The 17,114-nt window shown below is 59.9% G+C and overlaps 1 protein-coding gene across 1 annotated transcript; it reads right to left on the bottom strand.

Annotated features, from left to right (window-relative positions):
• Positions 1 to 87: 87 nt before the first annotated feature.
• Positions 88 to 13,495, bottom strand: NPC1L1 (NPC1 like intracellular cholesterol transporter 1). Its single transcript, XM_020780351.3, has 18 exons — positions 11,989 to 13,495; positions 11,347 to 11,447; positions 9,460 to 9,632; positions 9,025 to 9,153; positions 8,157 to 8,339; positions 7,766 to 7,880; positions 7,144 to 7,271; positions 6,812 to 6,949; positions 6,587 to 6,676; positions 5,955 to 6,145; positions 4,851 to 4,978; positions 4,486 to 4,615; positions 3,705 to 3,760; positions 3,281 to 3,431; positions 2,317 to 2,548; positions 1,824 to 1,937; positions 1,325 to 1,487; positions 88 to 878 (listed from the first exon to the last, which is right to left on the bottom strand). Exons 1-18 carry the CDS (start codon positions 13,362 to 13,364, stop codon positions 721 to 723), a joined length of 3,756 nt encoding a protein of 1,251 aa, XP_020636010.3. The 5' UTR covers positions 13,365 to 13,495; the 3' UTR covers positions 88 to 720.
• Between the last annotated feature and the right edge of the window lie 3,619 nt (positions 13,496 to 17,114).

The following is a 17,114-nucleotide window of genomic DNA, read 5'->3' as shown; positions in this document are numbered from 1 at the left end:
GCACCTGCCGAGGATCGGTGTGTGATCAGGAGCTGCCAGATGGGGCAGGAGCCGGCCAGACAAAAAACAGAGTGAACGAAAAGAAGGCATCCTCATCCATGTTTATTTCACAGGTTTTCGTTCTCGCTCATCTTGTGCTCCCAAAGGTGGCCGGCCAGCTTTCGCTCAGAGCCGGCAAAGTGCATACGTGCTGTCCCTCCAGCCTGTGCCTCTGTCTCGCACAAGGAGGAGAGCACAGCAGGAAAAAATAAAATACGTCGCCCAAGCGCACAAGCTCTGGTGGTCCTGGAGTCCGGCGTACGCAGGTCTTTGGGCGGATCTGGGCAGCTGGGGAATAAGAAGGGTGGGGGGCCCTTTTGCTCAGAGTACCTGTGGGCCAGCAGCCGCTTTGAGGACTTCATAGAAACAAAGGTGTGTGGCATCCAAACACCCTTCTTTCTGAATGTGTGGGTGGGTGAAAGGAGGATCTGCCATAGGCGTGTGTGCGTGTGCACACAGCCACCTGCAGGTCCTCCATCCCCCCCCCCACACACACACACATTCGCACCCACATCACAGACACGCTGTGTCCCTCACAACTGCTGTCCCGTTCTGCTGCTGTGGTTCTTTTGCTGTTCCAAGGAGAGCAGGGCTCACACACAGACACAGACAGACGGCCCAGCTGCCAAGGGGCATTGAGGCGCCAGCCCCTGCTGCCAAGGCAGCAGCTGACCAGCCTGCTCAGAGCTGCTCTTCTCGGGCCACCCTGAAGGAGGCTGGGGCCGTCGTCGGGAGCCGGCTGTTGCTTGGGCTGCTCTTCCGGGGCTGTGCTTCTCGTAAACCTTCTTGCTGCTTGTTCGACTGCGCCTGAAGCATCACCGACTGCCTGATGTCAGGCCCTGGTGGAGGGAAATGACAGGGTCAGGAGGGGCCCCCCCCTCTCAAGCACACACCCCCGCCACTGCCACGTGATGGCCTCCTCAGAGGGTGGGGCCGGTGCCCACTTTCAGCCGGTGCCATTCCTCCCCGGCACTTTCAGCGCCTCAATGTATGAGCGCATTGCAAGACAATGAAGGCAGCGCCAGGCATCGCCCTGGGTGAACTGGCCATCCATGGCTTTGCTCTGTCTCACTTTCAAAATCTAAGTGAAGGCAGAGCAGCTCTTCAGAGCCCCTGAGCCCACAAAGATGGCCAGGCCAGGCCATGCCCGGCCAGGCGTTCTGCGAGCATCAGCAACTCCAGGAACAGGAGCCTCGAGTGTGCTGGCTGGGCGGGGGCTCCGTGGGAGGCTTGCTTTGAGAGGAGGGGAGGAGGGCAGCCAGAGGCCCCCCCACGGGACTTTTACCGAAATAGCTGAGCAAGACGGGGAGGAAGATGAGGCCGTGCAGCGTCCCCAGGAGGGTGATGATGAGGTTGAGGCGGAAGAAGAAGATCTGGACCAGCTGGGCTTTGGCAAAGGCCAGGACCACGATCCCAGGCAGGTTAGTCATGGCCACCCCAGAAAACACCTGAGCCGGGGAGAGCAGATGCCCCGGTTAGGGGCTGAGGCCACCCAGCAGCGGCTGCTTGGTGAGGGAGCTGTGGCCAGGAAGGAAGGAAGCCCCCCTTCTGCAGCGGGGGGGGGCAGGGAGGCCCAGGCCCTGGGACCTGCAGGAAAGGGGGAAGCAGGGTAGCGTCTGGAGGTCCCCTCCCCTCAGGCAGGTATGTATGTGGGGGTGGGGGTGGCAGGATCAAGCCCTCTGCCTCCCTCACACAGCCCGCCAACAACAGACCCCAAAGACAATCCCTTCCCCACTGCCCCCATCTGGCCCCAGCTAGCTTTCCACCCTCCCCAGTCTACTCACGGCGCTGCCCATCCAGACCGTGGCTTCTTTGGCCCGTGCCAATTTGCTGGGGCCGCCGGTGACGGCAAAGGCCCGTGTGATGTGGGACACGAACTCCACCGAGAGGCCCACTGCCTGCCGGGAGGAGAGGAGGGTTAGCAAGGGACGTGGGGCAGCGTCCACAGAGGGAAGTGGGGGAGGCCTCTTGATAGGCCAAGAGACCTCAGCCAGTTACTGGGGGGAGCAGCCACACCTGGGGGGGGGGGAAGAGGGAGAGAAAAGAGTAGAATTCAACCCGCTGCCTTTGCTTCTGCTGGAAGAGGAGGAGAAGGTGGACGGGAGAGGTTTTTGGAAAGCAGCCCATCCCAGGCATCGGCCACCAGGAGGGGAACGGCCACAGGGATGAACCCTGAAACCCCCAAGACAGAGGGAACTGCTGGGATCCCCTCGCCCTCCTCCTCCTCCGTCCGTCCATCCGTCCCCCCCAAGCCTCCTCAGTCCAGGCTGGATTTACCGCCACCAAGTTGATGAGGGAGAGGGCATTGAAGGAGACGCCCCAGAGGGTCATGGCCCCCACGGTGTCCACCACAATCATGAGGATCGTGACCAGGTTGATGAGGCCCGAGCGCAGATCCATCCCCAGAAGGATGCAGCAGACGATGAAGGTGGGGGCCAGGCAGACGGCCACGTTGAAGAAGCCGACCAGAGGGATGTCCAGGTACTGCTCGTAGAACACGTAGGTGATGCTGCCAAAGGAGCAGATGATCAGGGGCGGGGGCGGGGATGGGGGGCCCCCCACCCCACCTGCTCACCCTCACCCTCTGCTGCCTTCCAGCAAAACACTCTCGAAATGGCCTCCCTCGGCCCCCATCCAAAGTGTCAGCTGGCTGGTGGCGGCTCCTTTATCTCCAGCTCAGACCTCAGAAACCAACTGTGGCAAGTTACTTTTTTTATAACAAGGACAAAACAAAGTTACATTTCAAAAACAATGGAATCAGCAAGAACAATAGGTGGCTTGTGGCCTTTGAGGGGCATAAGGAATAATATTTTCTGATCATTTTGGCAGACAGTATAGTGGCACTTCAAGCAGGAATTTTGGGTCAGAATCCTGCCGCAGGGATACAGAAGAGAAGCGCGGGGTGGGGGGGGCAGCTAGTGCCACAGGCTCAGCCCCGTAATGGGGGCTGGGAGCTGCCAGAGAGGAAGAAGGGCTATGGGGGCACCCTGATGGGGCCCAGATGCTTTTTTTTCTATTTGCATAATGCAAAGACCACAAACGAATGGGCAGAGTTCCCCTTGCTCAAACGGGCTGCAGGGTGAGGGGTATTTACTTATCTGCCCAGTGGCAAATTGGCGGGAGGGGGTGCCCTGGGGCCTGGCAATGTGGGGGGAGGGGCTGCCGCAGGTGCAGTCATCTTCTGTGCCCCATGGCTCTCCAACACACCCCACCCCACCCCACCCTCTTCCTCTTGCCTTACCTGTAAGGGAAGACCTGGAAGCTGGGGTCCGTGCCTGGCACCTGCCGCATGGTGGCCGTAATGTTGGCGGCCAGCGCCCTGGTGGCCTTCAGAGCTGCCGTGTACTCTGCTGAGTTTTTCAGGGGTTTGTGGTAGGCCATGAAGCGGGATGCTGGGGGGAAGAACATGAGGGTCACTGTGCTGGCGTGCCTGCACCCCCCACCCCCCCAGCCAGATTTCAGGGAGTCACCCCCCTGCCATGCAGGCCCCTCTCCAGCCAGGAGGAGGCAAGAAGGGAGGGTCTGGGGGCTTCCATGAAACACCCCTGGCAGATGCTCCTCCAGACGAGAGGATCCCGTCAGTCGAGGAGCAGGACCCCCTCCTCCCTCTTCCACCCCACAGGCCATGGGTCCACCCAAGCAACCTCCCAGCCCTCCAAGCTCACCTGTAATTTCCCCCTCTGGCCCCAGCCGCACTGAGGTGTCATAGGCTCCCAGGCCCCTGAAGAAAGAGGGGGGGGGTGCGATGAATGGTAGCCAGAAGCAGTAGCCGTGGCCTCACGGGCCCGCCTTGGGGAATGGCTCGAACACCCCCCTGCACCACCCCAGAGATTCTTTTTGGCCTGCTTTCCCGGTTTGCAGACAGGACTCCTCCTCTCCTACCAGCAGCCCCTGCGGGTGACAGCTGCCCCCTTGCACGGAGGTAGCAGCAGCAGCAGCAGCTCCCTGTCCTCCCCCCACCCACCCCCACCCCCTCGGTGAGGCTTTCTGGCCTCCTTTTCCCTTCCAGCTGTCAGGGAGAAGAGTCTGAAAAAGAGTCCCAAAAAGAGGGCTGGGTTGGGTATATGGAGCTCTGTTGGGGGGGTGGGGGCTCTCTTGGGCTGAGCTCTTGTACCAAGGCTGGGGGGCATGTCCAGAGGACAGGAGTTTTTTTGTTTTGTTTTTGTTTTTTGTTGTTTTTTTGGAGGGGGAGGCAAATACGCCACCTGCTTGGGGAGGGATGCTGTCGCCTCCTCTTGGTGCCCCCTCTGCCTGTCGCCTCTTCCCCATGGGGAAAGGGGCCATGCCCGTGGCTGGCTGGTTCCCTGGGGCAACCGATGTTCTCTAGGGTCAAGGGTTCTTCCAGGGTCTGGAGGACATGAGATCTGTAGCGTTTCAGTTCCTGCCCTGGACCACGCCCCTCCTCTCTCAAACCCACCCCCTTCGGGTCCTGTTTGCAACCCTCACCCCTTGGCACATTTCAGGTTGGGCTTGTCCTGGAGGAACCAGGGCAGGAACCGGTGGAACTCCTCGACAGAGGGTCGGAGGGCTCCGCTGGGGATAGGCATGCATCGCTGGAGCAGGCAGGAGAAGGAGGCTGCCGGAGGGGAGAAAGGAATGGTTAGTGGGGGGGGGGGGCTTGCTCAAGACTGGGCCTGGCCCTGGCCCATGGGGACCTCCATCCGGGAGGGGCACTTTCAAGACACACGGCGTACACACACACAAACCCAAACACACCTGCGCACACAAACACACACCGGTTGCCACCTTCCTCTCCATCACAGCTCCTCCAACACCTCCCTGTCCCCTCTCCTTGGCTCAGCCCCACTTACAGTCTGTGGAGGGGCAGAACTCCCCCTTGTCGGGGCCAAAACTATGGATGCGGCAGCAGCTGGAGAAGGGGTTCAGCCAGTCGATGAAGTCGTCCACCCAGGAAGAGGCTGGGATGGCCAGGAAGGTCCTGGAGAGGCAGGAAGAGGCCGCCTGGCTCACCTCGGCCCCGGCCAGCCCAACCCAGCCCGCCCCAGGGTTCCACCTCCCTCTGCGGAGCCCCAGCCGGCCTGGCCTGGGAACCCGGCTTCCCCTTGGCCAGAGGGCGGAGGTGTTTTCCTCTCTCCCTGAGTCGGGGCCGACGGGCTCCTGTTCTCCTCTCCGGAGTGGCCCCCAGCCCAGACTAGGAGCGTGTCGGGCGGGGTCCCTAGGATGAGGCTGCCCCCCAAGAAGCGAGCTAGCCAGCTGCTCAGCTGATGGGGCAAAGGACAGGGCCATCGGTGGACCCGCTGGTGGCTGACTCCTCCTCCTCCTCCTCATCCACCGGAGAGGCCCCTTCCCTCCTTCGGGAGTCCTGCCTGGCTCTGGGCAGGTAACCCCAAGGCCTTTGGGGGCTGGAGTTGGGGCCGGGGTGGGGGTGGGGGAGAGCCAGCCTTGCTCACCCTGGATGGCCGGGGTTGAGGAAGGAGGCCTGTTCTCGTCCAGCCTTCTGCCTCCCCCTCAGAGGCCCAGAACCAGACCCTCTGGGCTGGCAGTGGCATCGGGTCCCCAGGCTGGGCAGCAGGCTCCTGTGGGCAAAGGCCCTGCCCCCCCTCCTCCCCCCTCCCCTCCCCTCCCCTCCCCACCTAGGGCAGGCAAGCCCTTCCCCACTGGGGTTCAGCAGCCACCCCTGCCCTCATCCTGCTCCCTGCCAGACCCCCATCAGGGAGGAGGAGGAAGAGGAGGAGGAGGAGGAAGAAGCGGGGGCAGGAGCCTTCCCTCTTCCCAGAGAGGGAAGCCCGGTCTCCCACCCACCCCCTGACCTCCCCTCCCCTCCCCTGCCTGCCTGCCTGCAGGAGTGGGATATCTTTCCCAAGCATCTTGTAGGCGCAGACGCTTCTCCCCACATGCTGAGCAGTGGAGCCAGAAGCTCCCCCTCCCGGGGAAATTGGGGGGTTGTGACTCACTCTTGCGGGAACTGGGTGGCGTACTGGATCAACTGGGTTAAGGAGTTGTCGTCACAGCCGGAGCTGGAGCAGACGCCGTTCATGCCGGGCACGGTGGAAAAGTTGTAGCCCCCAGTGGTGACAAAGTAGGCGGGTGGCCCAACCCTGAGGTACTGGTTCATGTACTGGAAGTACTGCAGCATGTAAGAGTCCTGGGGAGGGCGGGAGGGCATTGGGTAGATCCTGCCCACCTCTGTTGGTGCCCCATCCCCTCCCTTGGGGTGCCCCCTCAGAGGGGCCAAGGTGCCCAGCTCCACCCTGGAGCATCGTGCCCACCCTCACCCCTGTCCCCCGCCCCTTTCTTTCAGCTGACCTGTTGGCTTCTCGCCCCCTCTTCCCAATTCATCCAAGAGTGGCAGGAGAACTCAGTCCCACTGGGAGGAGCCCATTAGGGCCTTGTGCTGCCCCCCCCTCCCTCCCTCCCTCCTTGTGGTACCCACCCACCCACCCCGCTGTGGCTCTGCCCAGTATGGCCTCTTCCTTTCAGCTCAGGATGCTTAAATTCAGGGGGACACGAGAAAGTGGAGAAGGGCAAGGTCCACCTGATCCGCTCCCCGCCCCCTCCCCCCCCCCGCAGTGCTCCAGCCTCTCACCTGAGGCACGGACAGTTCCTGCTCCAGCCCCACCTGGACATGGACCATCAGGAAGATGCTGGCACAGAACATGAAGGTGAAGAGCAGGACCTGGATAAGGAGGGAGGATGGGTGGTGCCAAGAGCCATGCAGGAGGCCGTTCATTCTCCCTCCCTCGACCCAGTGGCCCCCCGTGGCTGACCTTCCACAGCCCTCCCTCGCCCTTGGCTCCTCAGGGACGCTCACCACCAGGATCCGGACCACATGGCTGAGCAAGAAGGGGGCATAGTATCGGCGCATGAAGGTGCCAAGGAAACCCGCATGCCGCTTCGCCGGAGCCCCGGTCTTCAGGCGGACGCAGCAGCACACGTCACAGCGGGAGGCCTGAGGGCAGAGCAAGCGGCAGGGTGTGGGTGGGTGCCGTGGGCGTTAGCCTGGCGAGTCTGGAGGTGTTGGTGTCGGGGGGGGGGGACTTCTTTCCTTTTGCAGACAAGCCAGGAGTATCCTGGGAACCAGCCGCCCCCCTGTCCCGTCCCGGCCAATTCCACCCCAGGGCACCCCTCGAGAGCCCACCTGACCTTCTGCCGGCGGGAGTCCAGGGCCACCAGGGCGACAAAGGCAGACATCTGGAGCAGGAAGTCAAACAGCACAGCCACCGCCGTGTTCAGGGCAAAGGTCCGGATGGCAGGCATGGGGGACAAGGCACCTGGAAGAAGCGGGGGGGGGAGGAGAACAGAGGCGGCATTGGGGTCCTGCGCGCACATGCGCTCTGGTTCTCTCTCCTGGCTCAGGGAAAGGCCCCTCGTGAGCTTGCTTTTCGTTGAGGGTGCCTTTGACGTTACGCGCCTTGTTGGCCTTTCCTCCAGCTAGCCACAGGCCAGGGCGAGTGGGAAGACGGACTCAGGCCCCCTGAGCCACCGTCTAGGTTGCACAAGCCCGTGAAGATCCGTGAGCAGATTTTCCACATGGCCGTCCTCACTTTGGGGCCTGGCCTTCCCCTCATCGTCCTCCTCCTCCTCCTCCCAGCAAGGTCCACTTGCCAAGGCGGCCCCAGGACACCCACTCAGGGGGTTGCCCAAAAGGGGGAGCATTCAAAGACAGGGGTGTCCCGGGAGCGAGGCGGTCAGAGCGAATCGAGCCTTCCTCTCCAGAAGGCCTGGGCAGAATCGTCACCCAGGAGCCCCCCCCCTCCACACTCACCCAGGGAGAAGCAGATGATTTCCGAAACGCTGCAGAGGAGCATGCTGGGGGCCACGTCCCCCAAGACCCGGCCGATGTGCTGCTCTGGGGTCTCCCCAGCGAGGGGCTCAGACCGCTGCAGAGCAAAGGAGAAGAAAAGAGGTGGGGCGGGGGGAGCACAACACCCCAAGCAACACGCCAGGCGAGGCCGCAGGTGGATCTCCCCTCTGCAAGCTCACCTCGTCAGGAGGCCCAAGCGTCTCCCAGGGCCAAGCCAAGGCCAAAGGCCACCCAGAATGGTGGCTGGGCAAAAAGGGTGCCCCCCTGCTCCAGATTCCCCCCCCCCAAACTGCCTCAGGTTGCACAGACACACCCTGGTCTCCCTCTGCGCATGCGCACACACATCTCACACCTGGTACTCCAGCACGAAGATGAAGATGTTGTCCGCACCCACGGCCAGCACCAGAAACGGCACCACCTCCAGGATGATGAGGGAGGAGGGCAGCCCCACAAAGGAGCAGAAGCCCATGGAGGCCAGCAGAGCCCCCAGCACCACCAGGATGCCTCCCACGCCCAGGGTCACCTTGGAGTTCACCTGGGAAGGCAAAGCAGCAGGAGAGGGAGGCGGGAGGGGAGGGGAGGGGAGGGCTGCCCCTCCCTGGGGCAAAGGCCTCTGGGCTCCCACAAGCGAGGGTGGGGAGCGGGCAGGCCAGGGTCCCTGCCGGGCAGCTCCCCCTGCCACTTGCCCTCCCCAGGGGCATGGATGCCCAGCAGGACCAGTTTAACCCCCCCGCCCCCCGGTGATTTGGAGAAAGACCCCCCTCCCCCTTCAGCTCTTAAACTTTTTTTCTTAGTCAAGACAGGGGGAGGACAGAGGTAAGACCCCCCCCCTCCCCACTGTGCCCCTCAAGAGACAAGAGGGGAAACTCCTGCCGAAAAAAGGCCCCGGGGCGCATGAGTGGCCCTTGAGGTCCTCCGGGAGAGGCGGCTGTTCTCCAGAGCCTTGGTGAGATGCCAGGCCTTCTTCCCACCCTCTGCCCTCCCGGCCTCCGGGAAGAGAGCAGCAGCTCCCGGCCTCCCTCTCCCCCCCCCCCAGCTGAGGGAGGAGAGGTCCACCCGGGCAACCCCCCTCCCCCAAGCACTCGCTTGGCCATGGTCCTGTGAGATGTGGAGTTTGGGGGGGGGGAGTGTTGGGGTTTTGGTCTTTTGGGTTTTTTTCTTCATTTTAAAAGAACGAGCAAGAAGCTCAAAAGCAGCCAGGCCGGCTCCTTCCTACATACCAGAACGAGCCGGCAGCTGGAGTACTCTCCCAAGGCGAAGGTGATGTACAAAAAGATGACTAGGAAGCTGATGGCAAAGATGGGGAGGTCTTCCCAGGTGGTGCGGTTGATCTCGTCCTCCAGGGAGCGCTGCAGCCATAGGAGGGGGCCAGGGGAGAGAGGGAGGTTGGGAAGCAAGGCAGGAGTCTCACCGGTCAAGCAACAAGGAGGGCCGCCACGGCTGGGGCCAAACTGGCCAGCCGGACCTTCCCTTGCTTGGCCTGCCACCCAGGCACGTGGGGGTGTTTCGAGAGGAAAGGCGGCCTTGGGGCCGAGGACGTTTCCCACCTCTGCTCTCCTGGGGGGGGGGACAGCTGTCCTTCTTGGACATCCTGAGGTTGGCGCTCAGTCATTTTTCATGGGGGTGGCCGCGGCAACTCGGAGTGCCTCACGTACCTCAGCCATGTAGGCGACCGTGTAGCGGTCTGCATATTCCTGCTGGAATTCCTGCACAATCTTCAGGAACTGTTCCTCCCACAGCAGGACAAAGTCAGACTGGGGGTCACTGGGGGGGAAGTTGTTCAGGGAGAAGGTCAGGAGGAGGGCCTGCGCTTCCGAATACTCCTCCCCTGTTAGGAAGAGAGAAGGGCATCAAGGGCCTTTTGCATGTGCACGCACACGCGCACAGTAGAGACACAGAGCAGCCCATTTCCCCACCCCCACTGGGCTAAGAAGCCATTCCAGGGGGCACCTCCGTCCAGACTGTGGGGCAGCGTCTCCAGGGCAGAAATCAGCAAAGGCAGCTGGCCGGGAAAGAGGGCCTGGCAAAGAGGCCCTCGGCCGCTGCCGTCCTTTGGGGCCTGCGAGACCATCGAAGTTGGGCATAGCATGCGCGGCCCCTGGCCTTGCCGCCGCCCCCCCCCCCCCCCCCCGTCTCCTTGGGGCTGGATAGCTCTCTGCCCAGCCTCAACACTGGGGGCGGCAGACTGGATCCCGAGAAAAGCCAGCAGCGTCCCCATCAGCCAGAGCTGATCGGAGAGCACACAAGGAACGCCTGCTCACCAATGGTCAGCCCTGGCATGATGGCCAGGATTGTCCCGACATCTGGTCTGCAGAGGCCTCACTCTTATTTAAAGGCTTCTAAATAAACTCCCCAGTTTTCCGTGCTTTTCAGACCCTAAACAAATGTGCTGTGATAACTCTCAAACTCCTGCTACTGACAATCGTATTTTCCCTGCTTTTCATCAGACGTTCCCTGGTGTGTCAGTTCACGTCGAGTGTAGGAGGTTGTGGGGCTCTGGAAGCCCTCTTCGTCCACCTGGTCGCCTCGGAGGCACACTTTGCTGCCATGCCAGGGGACCCTACATCTCTCCGCTTGCCTCAGCACCAGCTTGGCTTCCTCCTGCTCACACCTCACCTGGGCTCACACACGCCCTCCCCTGGCCAAGGCATGGCTTGGCATCGGAAGAAAAGACTCAGGGAGTCTGGCCAGTGACACAGCAGCCAGGAGAGGGTGTGTGCATTTGAGCATCTCTTTTCTGCAAGCGTGGACGGAGCTGCATCATCATCCCACCTCAAGCCAAGCCCAGCCAAGAACCTGGAAGAAGGAGAAATGTTGAACCAGCCCAAGAACTTTTCCTGACAAAGAACCAAAAGGAATTCCTTCGGGCCCTTTAGGCGTCAGCCACTGTGCTTGATTCTGGTCTCCATCTCCTGCTCTTTTCTGTTGGTCTGATGCCCTCCAAACGTCACCTTTTAGCCCCTGTCCAATCCAAATAACTTGAAGGGCAACTGGAGATGCCAGAGAGAGGCTTGTCTATCCCTCTGACTCCCTGGCCTTTTCTTCCTGCACCTGCAGCCAGACTGACAGCCTAAAGGTCCGCCCACCTGTCGGTCTCCTTCTCCTCCTCTCCGGCCTCTGTTTCCCTTTCCTCTTTCTCTAAGCAGCGGCAGACGTGCTGTTTCTCCTCTCCTTTGGGCACATATTTGTCTAGGTGGGACAAGGGTTTTTGGTTTTTCTATCTGAAACGTTACCTTCTTACCAACGGTTGAGTTACTTGCTTCTCCCACTTTATTGTGAATTTGTTAGGAGACTAGCCACCCAGTGTCTATTCTGATTCAGAGAAAGAAACCTTAATTTCTTTTTTTTCCTCTCTCCCTCTTTCACACACACACACATACACACACATATACACACTATGAACACTCACAACACATTCTGCCTCTTCCTTTGCCTTGCTAAAGAGTGGGGCCACCCTGCAAAGAACCTGAAGGGGCCCACAAGTGCGAACTTGGTTTCCTCCCTTTCTCTCCTCAGCAGTTCACGGCACATGAGCTTCCTACCTGAATAGCCCCCCACGGCCAGGAAGGGGAAGACGGGGGCACCATAATCTGCCATGCAACTCATCTCCAGGGCTGTGATGTCTTGGAAAGACAGAGGGGAACTAAAAGAGCAAAGGAAAGGAAAAGAAAGGACAGGCCCGTGAGGCCAGGAATCAAAGAAACCTCTCCCGCCCCATCCCATCGCAGACTCCCTCCTCCTCCTCCTCCTCCTCCTCCTCCTCCTCCTCCTCCTGGAAGAAAGGAAAGCACCTGTAGCAGCACCAGAAATGCTTCTTCCCCCCCCCCGCCGCCCCCGGCCTGGCCCTTCATGGTGCTGGCTCAGCCTCACCCACACAAAACAGCCCTGGTTCTCCTCAGCCGCCCAGGGCCTCTGCCAGATGCCTGCCCTCCTTGTGGAACCGTGAGGTGAGGCAGCAGTAAGTAGCACCCATCAGGCACAGAGCAAGGGGTGAGGAGAAGGACCAGGAACGGGCCCGCTTTGACCGCCAAGGTGGAATGTGAAGGGAACACAGTTACTCCCCTCCGTGCACCCCCCAGCCAGGACCAGTTCTCCCACCCGAAAGGGAACCAGCCCTCCTTGTTTCCTCTAGACACACACACACCCCATGCCCACCCACACGCACACCCCCAACTGGCACTCACTTGATACAGTAGAGGAAATGGTCCCGCCAGCCCACGGTGCCCGTCTGCCCGCTCACGGTCTGATTGGCTGTCATCTCGAGGCGGCTCTGGTTATTCTGGAAGTACTGGAGAAGGCTGTTCACCGCACAGTCAGGGAGGGTGGCGTTCTGGGGGTTCAGGGGGGCGTAGCAGACGTCCTTCAGGGAGATGTTCCTGCCGTGCTTCTCAGACCAGACCTCAATGCCCTGCAGCCTCGTCTGCAGCCCCAGCACGTCCAGCAGGACCTCCATGGACAAGATCCCGCTGAAGTTCTTCTTGCCCAGGATGAGGGAGTCGTAGGTGTAGTTGGGGAGGTTCTTGGCCGTCAGGATGATCTGGTTGGTCCTGAAGAAAGCCCCAAACTGCTGGTCGTAGAAGTCCTTCTCCTGACGGGCCCGGCTGTCCGGGGCAGACCAGAGCTCCACCGGGTCGGTGGTGAGCTGGATTTTGAGCAGCCCGTTCGAGAGGAAGACCACCACCACGACAGAGACGACAATGACCGTGATGGGGTGGGAGGCCACCAACCTGCCCCAGGAGCTGAAGGCCTTGGCCAGGAAGTCATGGGTGGCCTGGCTCGCCTTCTCAGAGCAAGTTGGCCTGGGAGCCGTGGCCCGCTTTCCTTTGCCCTCCTTCGGCTTCTTTCGCGCACAGCAGCTTTGGCACAGCAAGAAGACCCCAAAGAGCACCGCCAGGAGGCAGAAGAGGAGGGAGCAGAGGACAAGGGCCCCGTCGACGTCCCCTAACTTAAAGGGTGGCTGGGTGGGCTGAGGGGCCAGGAGAGCAGGGCAAGACTGGGAGCAATCCGGGCAGGAGCACCTCTCTCCCAGGCTGCTGTTCACGGCCTCGCTGCACTTCCAGGCGGTCGCACTGAAGGGCACGATGCCGCCCTCGATGGTCTCAGGGCCGCCCGGCGGTATCAGCTGGAAGGCGATGGCCAAGGGAGCCAGGCCATTGCTGGGGTCCCCCTGGTAGTCCAGCCAGTGCTGGCTGTTGCACAGGGCGGCCCCGTACATGCCACACATGGCCGAGATGGCATAGCCACCTGTGGCTGGCAGCCGGACTCCCTTGCAGGAATCAAACAGGTCGTCCGCAAAGCGCTGGCGGTAGTAGCACTGGTACTCCAAGACGCCCACTTCCTGGGTGCCCTGCGAGCCTGTGCGGTTGAAGTAACGGGTCACATTGGTGAAGAGGCTCTGGTCTGGACTGCAGATGTTCTGGCAGTGGATGCCAGCAAAGTTCTCCGAGCAGGCTGGGCAGCGGGTGAGGATGGCCTGCGAGAGGGCAAGGCTGGCCTGCAAAGCGTGCAGCTGGTCCTCCGAACAGCAGGCGTAGGTGCTCCCGGTCCCCGTGAACAGCATCGGGCAGACAGAGGCAAGGAGGCTGAGATGGGAGCCCGAAACCAGCCGGGCTGGAGTGTTGGAAACGCAGGGCACATTGGACGGGAGGAGGCTGCTGGTGATGTCAGGGTTCCTGCCGCATTCCCCATAGAAGGAGCAGTAGCCAGCCTGGTGGATTTCAGTTGGAGCGGCCGCCTTGATTCCGTCAGATCCGGGGGGGGGGGTTGGGGGTTGGAGAGGGAGGAGACAATCAGCCACTTCCAGCCCTCGGTTTCCCCACTGCCTCCAGGGATGTTTTAAGGGGCTGGAGAGGCTGAGGCGGGGGCAGGTGGAGGTGGGGGTGATTTAATGAGAAAAGCCTGACAGGAATCAGCACTCATGTAAGGTGTTGGGTGAATTTGGGCTTCCCATTGATTTCCACACCATGGCCTCCTAGTTGTCACACACGCACAATGCCACTGCCTCGCTGTGCATTTGGCTGGTTGGCGTTAATTTTTTATTTATTTATTTATTGTATTTATACCCCGCCTATCTAGTCATTTCGTCCACTCTAGGTGGCTTACAACATAAAGAATGAGGCAGGAGAAGAACATCAGGAAGGGCTGCTTTGATCCCCCAGCCATAAAAGTGCATTACCTTCTCTCACGGTTGGCACCACAAAGCCCTGGCACAGCAGGCAGGGGGCGAGGGTAGCCTTCGTGTCAGGTGGGCGACTGTGATGAGCCAGCTGCCTGCAACCCGTAACCATTATCCCATCCAGCATGCCTGCCCCCCATGGCATTTTTGGGGGGCAAAATGGCAGACTGAGCTGTTTGAATGCCCACCTTGGCAACACAAGAGCAAAAGTGCCAGTGGGGCAACAAGGAGGCCAGGAGGATCGAAGAGGGGCAAAGGTCAGGGGAACCCCTGGGTCGGGCCAGTGAGGGTGACGTATTGATGGGAGGGGGTGCAGAGGTGATCTCCCTTGATCTCCCCCTGGGCCAAAACAGGAGGGCATCGCCTGCTGTAGGTTCATGTTTAAGCTCCCCACCCAACCCCTTGTGCGGCACAGCCAAGGGAGGCGTTCTCCACCTCTCAGCAGGGCTGGGAAAGGCACCTTCCACTGCCAAATCCCACGATCGCTTAGTCCTACCAAGAGCCATGCCTAGCCCACATTCACCCGCCTGCAAACAGCCGTGCGGGGAAACGGGGTTGCAAGGTGGCCACCCTGCCTCCTGCTCCCTGGCAGCTGCCTGTCCCCTCTGACTCTTCCGCCCGGTCCCCCCTGCTCGGACTCACCAGCGCTGGCCTTGCCCTGGCCACCACGAGAGCCAACAGGAGAGGACTCAGCATTCTGGCAGCAGCAGCAGCAGAGGCTTCCTCCAGGGCCAAGGAGCACCTGTGCTGGCCGAGGAGCACGCCTTCCTTGCACCTTGCCACCAGGTATTAGGCCACCCTGGTGTGAAAGCCAGGACACCAATCAGGGAGCCCTGCAGCTGTGAATCATTAACTGGGGCCTGGGGTTCTCCTTGATGTTCCCAAGGGAATTCCTCCATAGGGGCTCTGGGGCAACCTCCTCCCTCAGACCGTTGGGCCAGCCCCCCACCTGTCACACCTGGGAGGACAGCGAGGCCTTTCTGCAGAGAGGGGCGCCGGTGGTTTCCTCTCCAAAACAACCCATTCCTTGACTTCTGATGGCAACATGGACGACTCAGCAGCCTCCGGTCCATCTCTGGTGCCGCATGGAAGCGTGGAAAAACAGCAAAGAGACTTGCAACATCTTGACGCTTAACAAGGTGTTTTGGGGAGTTATTTTGCATACACGCTGGTGTATGACCATAGCTCACTTCTTCTGATGCATTTTTGAGTTGCAGCCCATAAACACTTGTGCCAAATAAGTCTTGGTAGTCTTTTAGGTGCTGGAACACTTTCCACGGTTTTGCTCCAACAGGCAGCCTCTCCTCTCTCCCTGCATTTGGGCGATAACAAACTCGCCTGGGGACTACAGTGCCTTCCTGCCTGTTGCCACCTTTTCCTCTTCCTCCTGGAGATTCTGATGGCCTGCATTTTTCTCGCCACATCAGGCTCTACTCTCTGGATTCAGATGTCCAGTTGCTTCCCACCTCCCATTCCAGTGGAATCACACTGGAGCCCAAGGATGACCACTTTGTCATACACATCCTGGAGCAGGAAATGGACAGAAAGGTGCTCACCCAGCCTCTACCTGAAAAACCCCATGAGCAAGATCATAGCCCTAACCCATTCCAGTCTCAAACAGTCCTTACTGTCAGCTGGCAGCATTAAATAGGATAAAGAGAGAATATTGTAGCATTTCAAAGGCTAACAAATGTATCTCCCTGTGACCTTTTGGGAACCAAAAGCCACAAAAGCTGAAACTGAAATAATTCTGTTCCATCTTTCAAGGGCCACAATATTCTGCCAACTTTCCCCCTTTCCATCCTGTCACCTCTTCACTTTCTCCTCTCCCTGCTAATCAAACCCCTTCCGCCCTTCCGCCCAGGCCCTCTGCCACCTTGGATGTCCTCCTCTGGGTGTATCATTTCTTGGGACTGTTCGTCCTACACCAGGGTGCCCGGATTCAGCCTCCTATATGTATGTAGCCCCTGCTACTTCACAAGTGAGTAAGTGAATGAGAGTCAGCGAGGCCAGGCTGTTCCATGGGGTTTGTGATGAAATCAGAGGTTGGACCTCTAAAAGCCATCCTTCAGGCTGGTACCCTGGAGGCTTGAACAAACCAAAGTGCAGCAAGGAAAGACGGAACGCTTCGGCGGGGAAGGAGACCAGGCCTCAAAGACATCCCTCACAAGGCCTGACTCTGTTTCCTGCTTGCAGCCAAATCCAGTCTTTCGTAGAGTTTATCTTTCTGATTAGAAGCCTGATAGCAAAGGTTGCCTTGCCAATCTTTACAAGCCATTCTGGGAAGTTTTCTGGCTAAGGAGCAAAGCCATAAATGACTGGTGCTCATCAAAACCCAGCTCCATCCACGCAGCAACCAAACAGCAGGAAGGTGCTTCAAAGATCACTTAATCCAAGTCGGTGGTGCAGCAGCCACTTGGCCACAGCATCCCCGGGAGGTGAACCCATAAACCTGAGCTCGAAGAGCAGCCCTTTCAGGCAGCTGCTTCTGCTATGCTTCCACCATGAGGACGTTCTTCGTGCCACCATTCCTCCTCTCTGCCACATACACGCACTTGCTTGTACTTTACACCTGAGCCGCTGGGACTGGAGAGGTGGACCATGACCCGCTCAAAACCTGGTGCCTTCCGCCCTCCCCATCTGCGTGACAAACATGTACTGGGGGAGACCATGCTTCCCTGGCCAAACAGAACCGAGGAAGAGGAAGGACCCTACGAGCGTGCAGCGCATAGAACAAACGCAAAGTGTGCACACAGGACTAACCTATGCTAGTTCAACCCTCCATCCCTACCCCACCCCCATCTGGACAGAGGCTCAGGGGGAAGGATGCTCCCTCTCACACACATACACACACCAACACCCTGCCCCGTCACTGCTGGGCAGCCCGGGTGAGGCTCACCAAGCCAGGCAGGCTCTAGGGAGGGAGAGGCGTGGACGGCTACTGTGCTGGCAAGACCCTTTCCCCAGTCTTAGGCAACCTCCAGGGTAGAAGCACTAAAGAGGCTGCTTAAACCAGCTTACAACGTCAAAGGCACCAGGTCAAGGAAGGGAAGCCCTGAGCTATGTTTATTTAAGTTGCAGAGAGATAAGAGAGCTGGTTCCAATGAAAGGAGGGAAAAGGTGGCTGCTGAGATG

The sequence above is a fragment of the Pogona vitticeps genome, chromosome 8, assembly GCF_051106095.1.
Source record: "Pogona vitticeps strain Pit_001003342236 chromosome 8, PviZW2.1, whole genome shotgun sequence".
NCBI lineage: Eukaryota > Metazoa > Chordata > Lepidosauria > Squamata > Agamidae > Pogona > Pogona vitticeps.
Note: the sequence above shows the minus strand (reverse complement) of the source record. Positions and strands in the feature narration are given on the sequence as shown.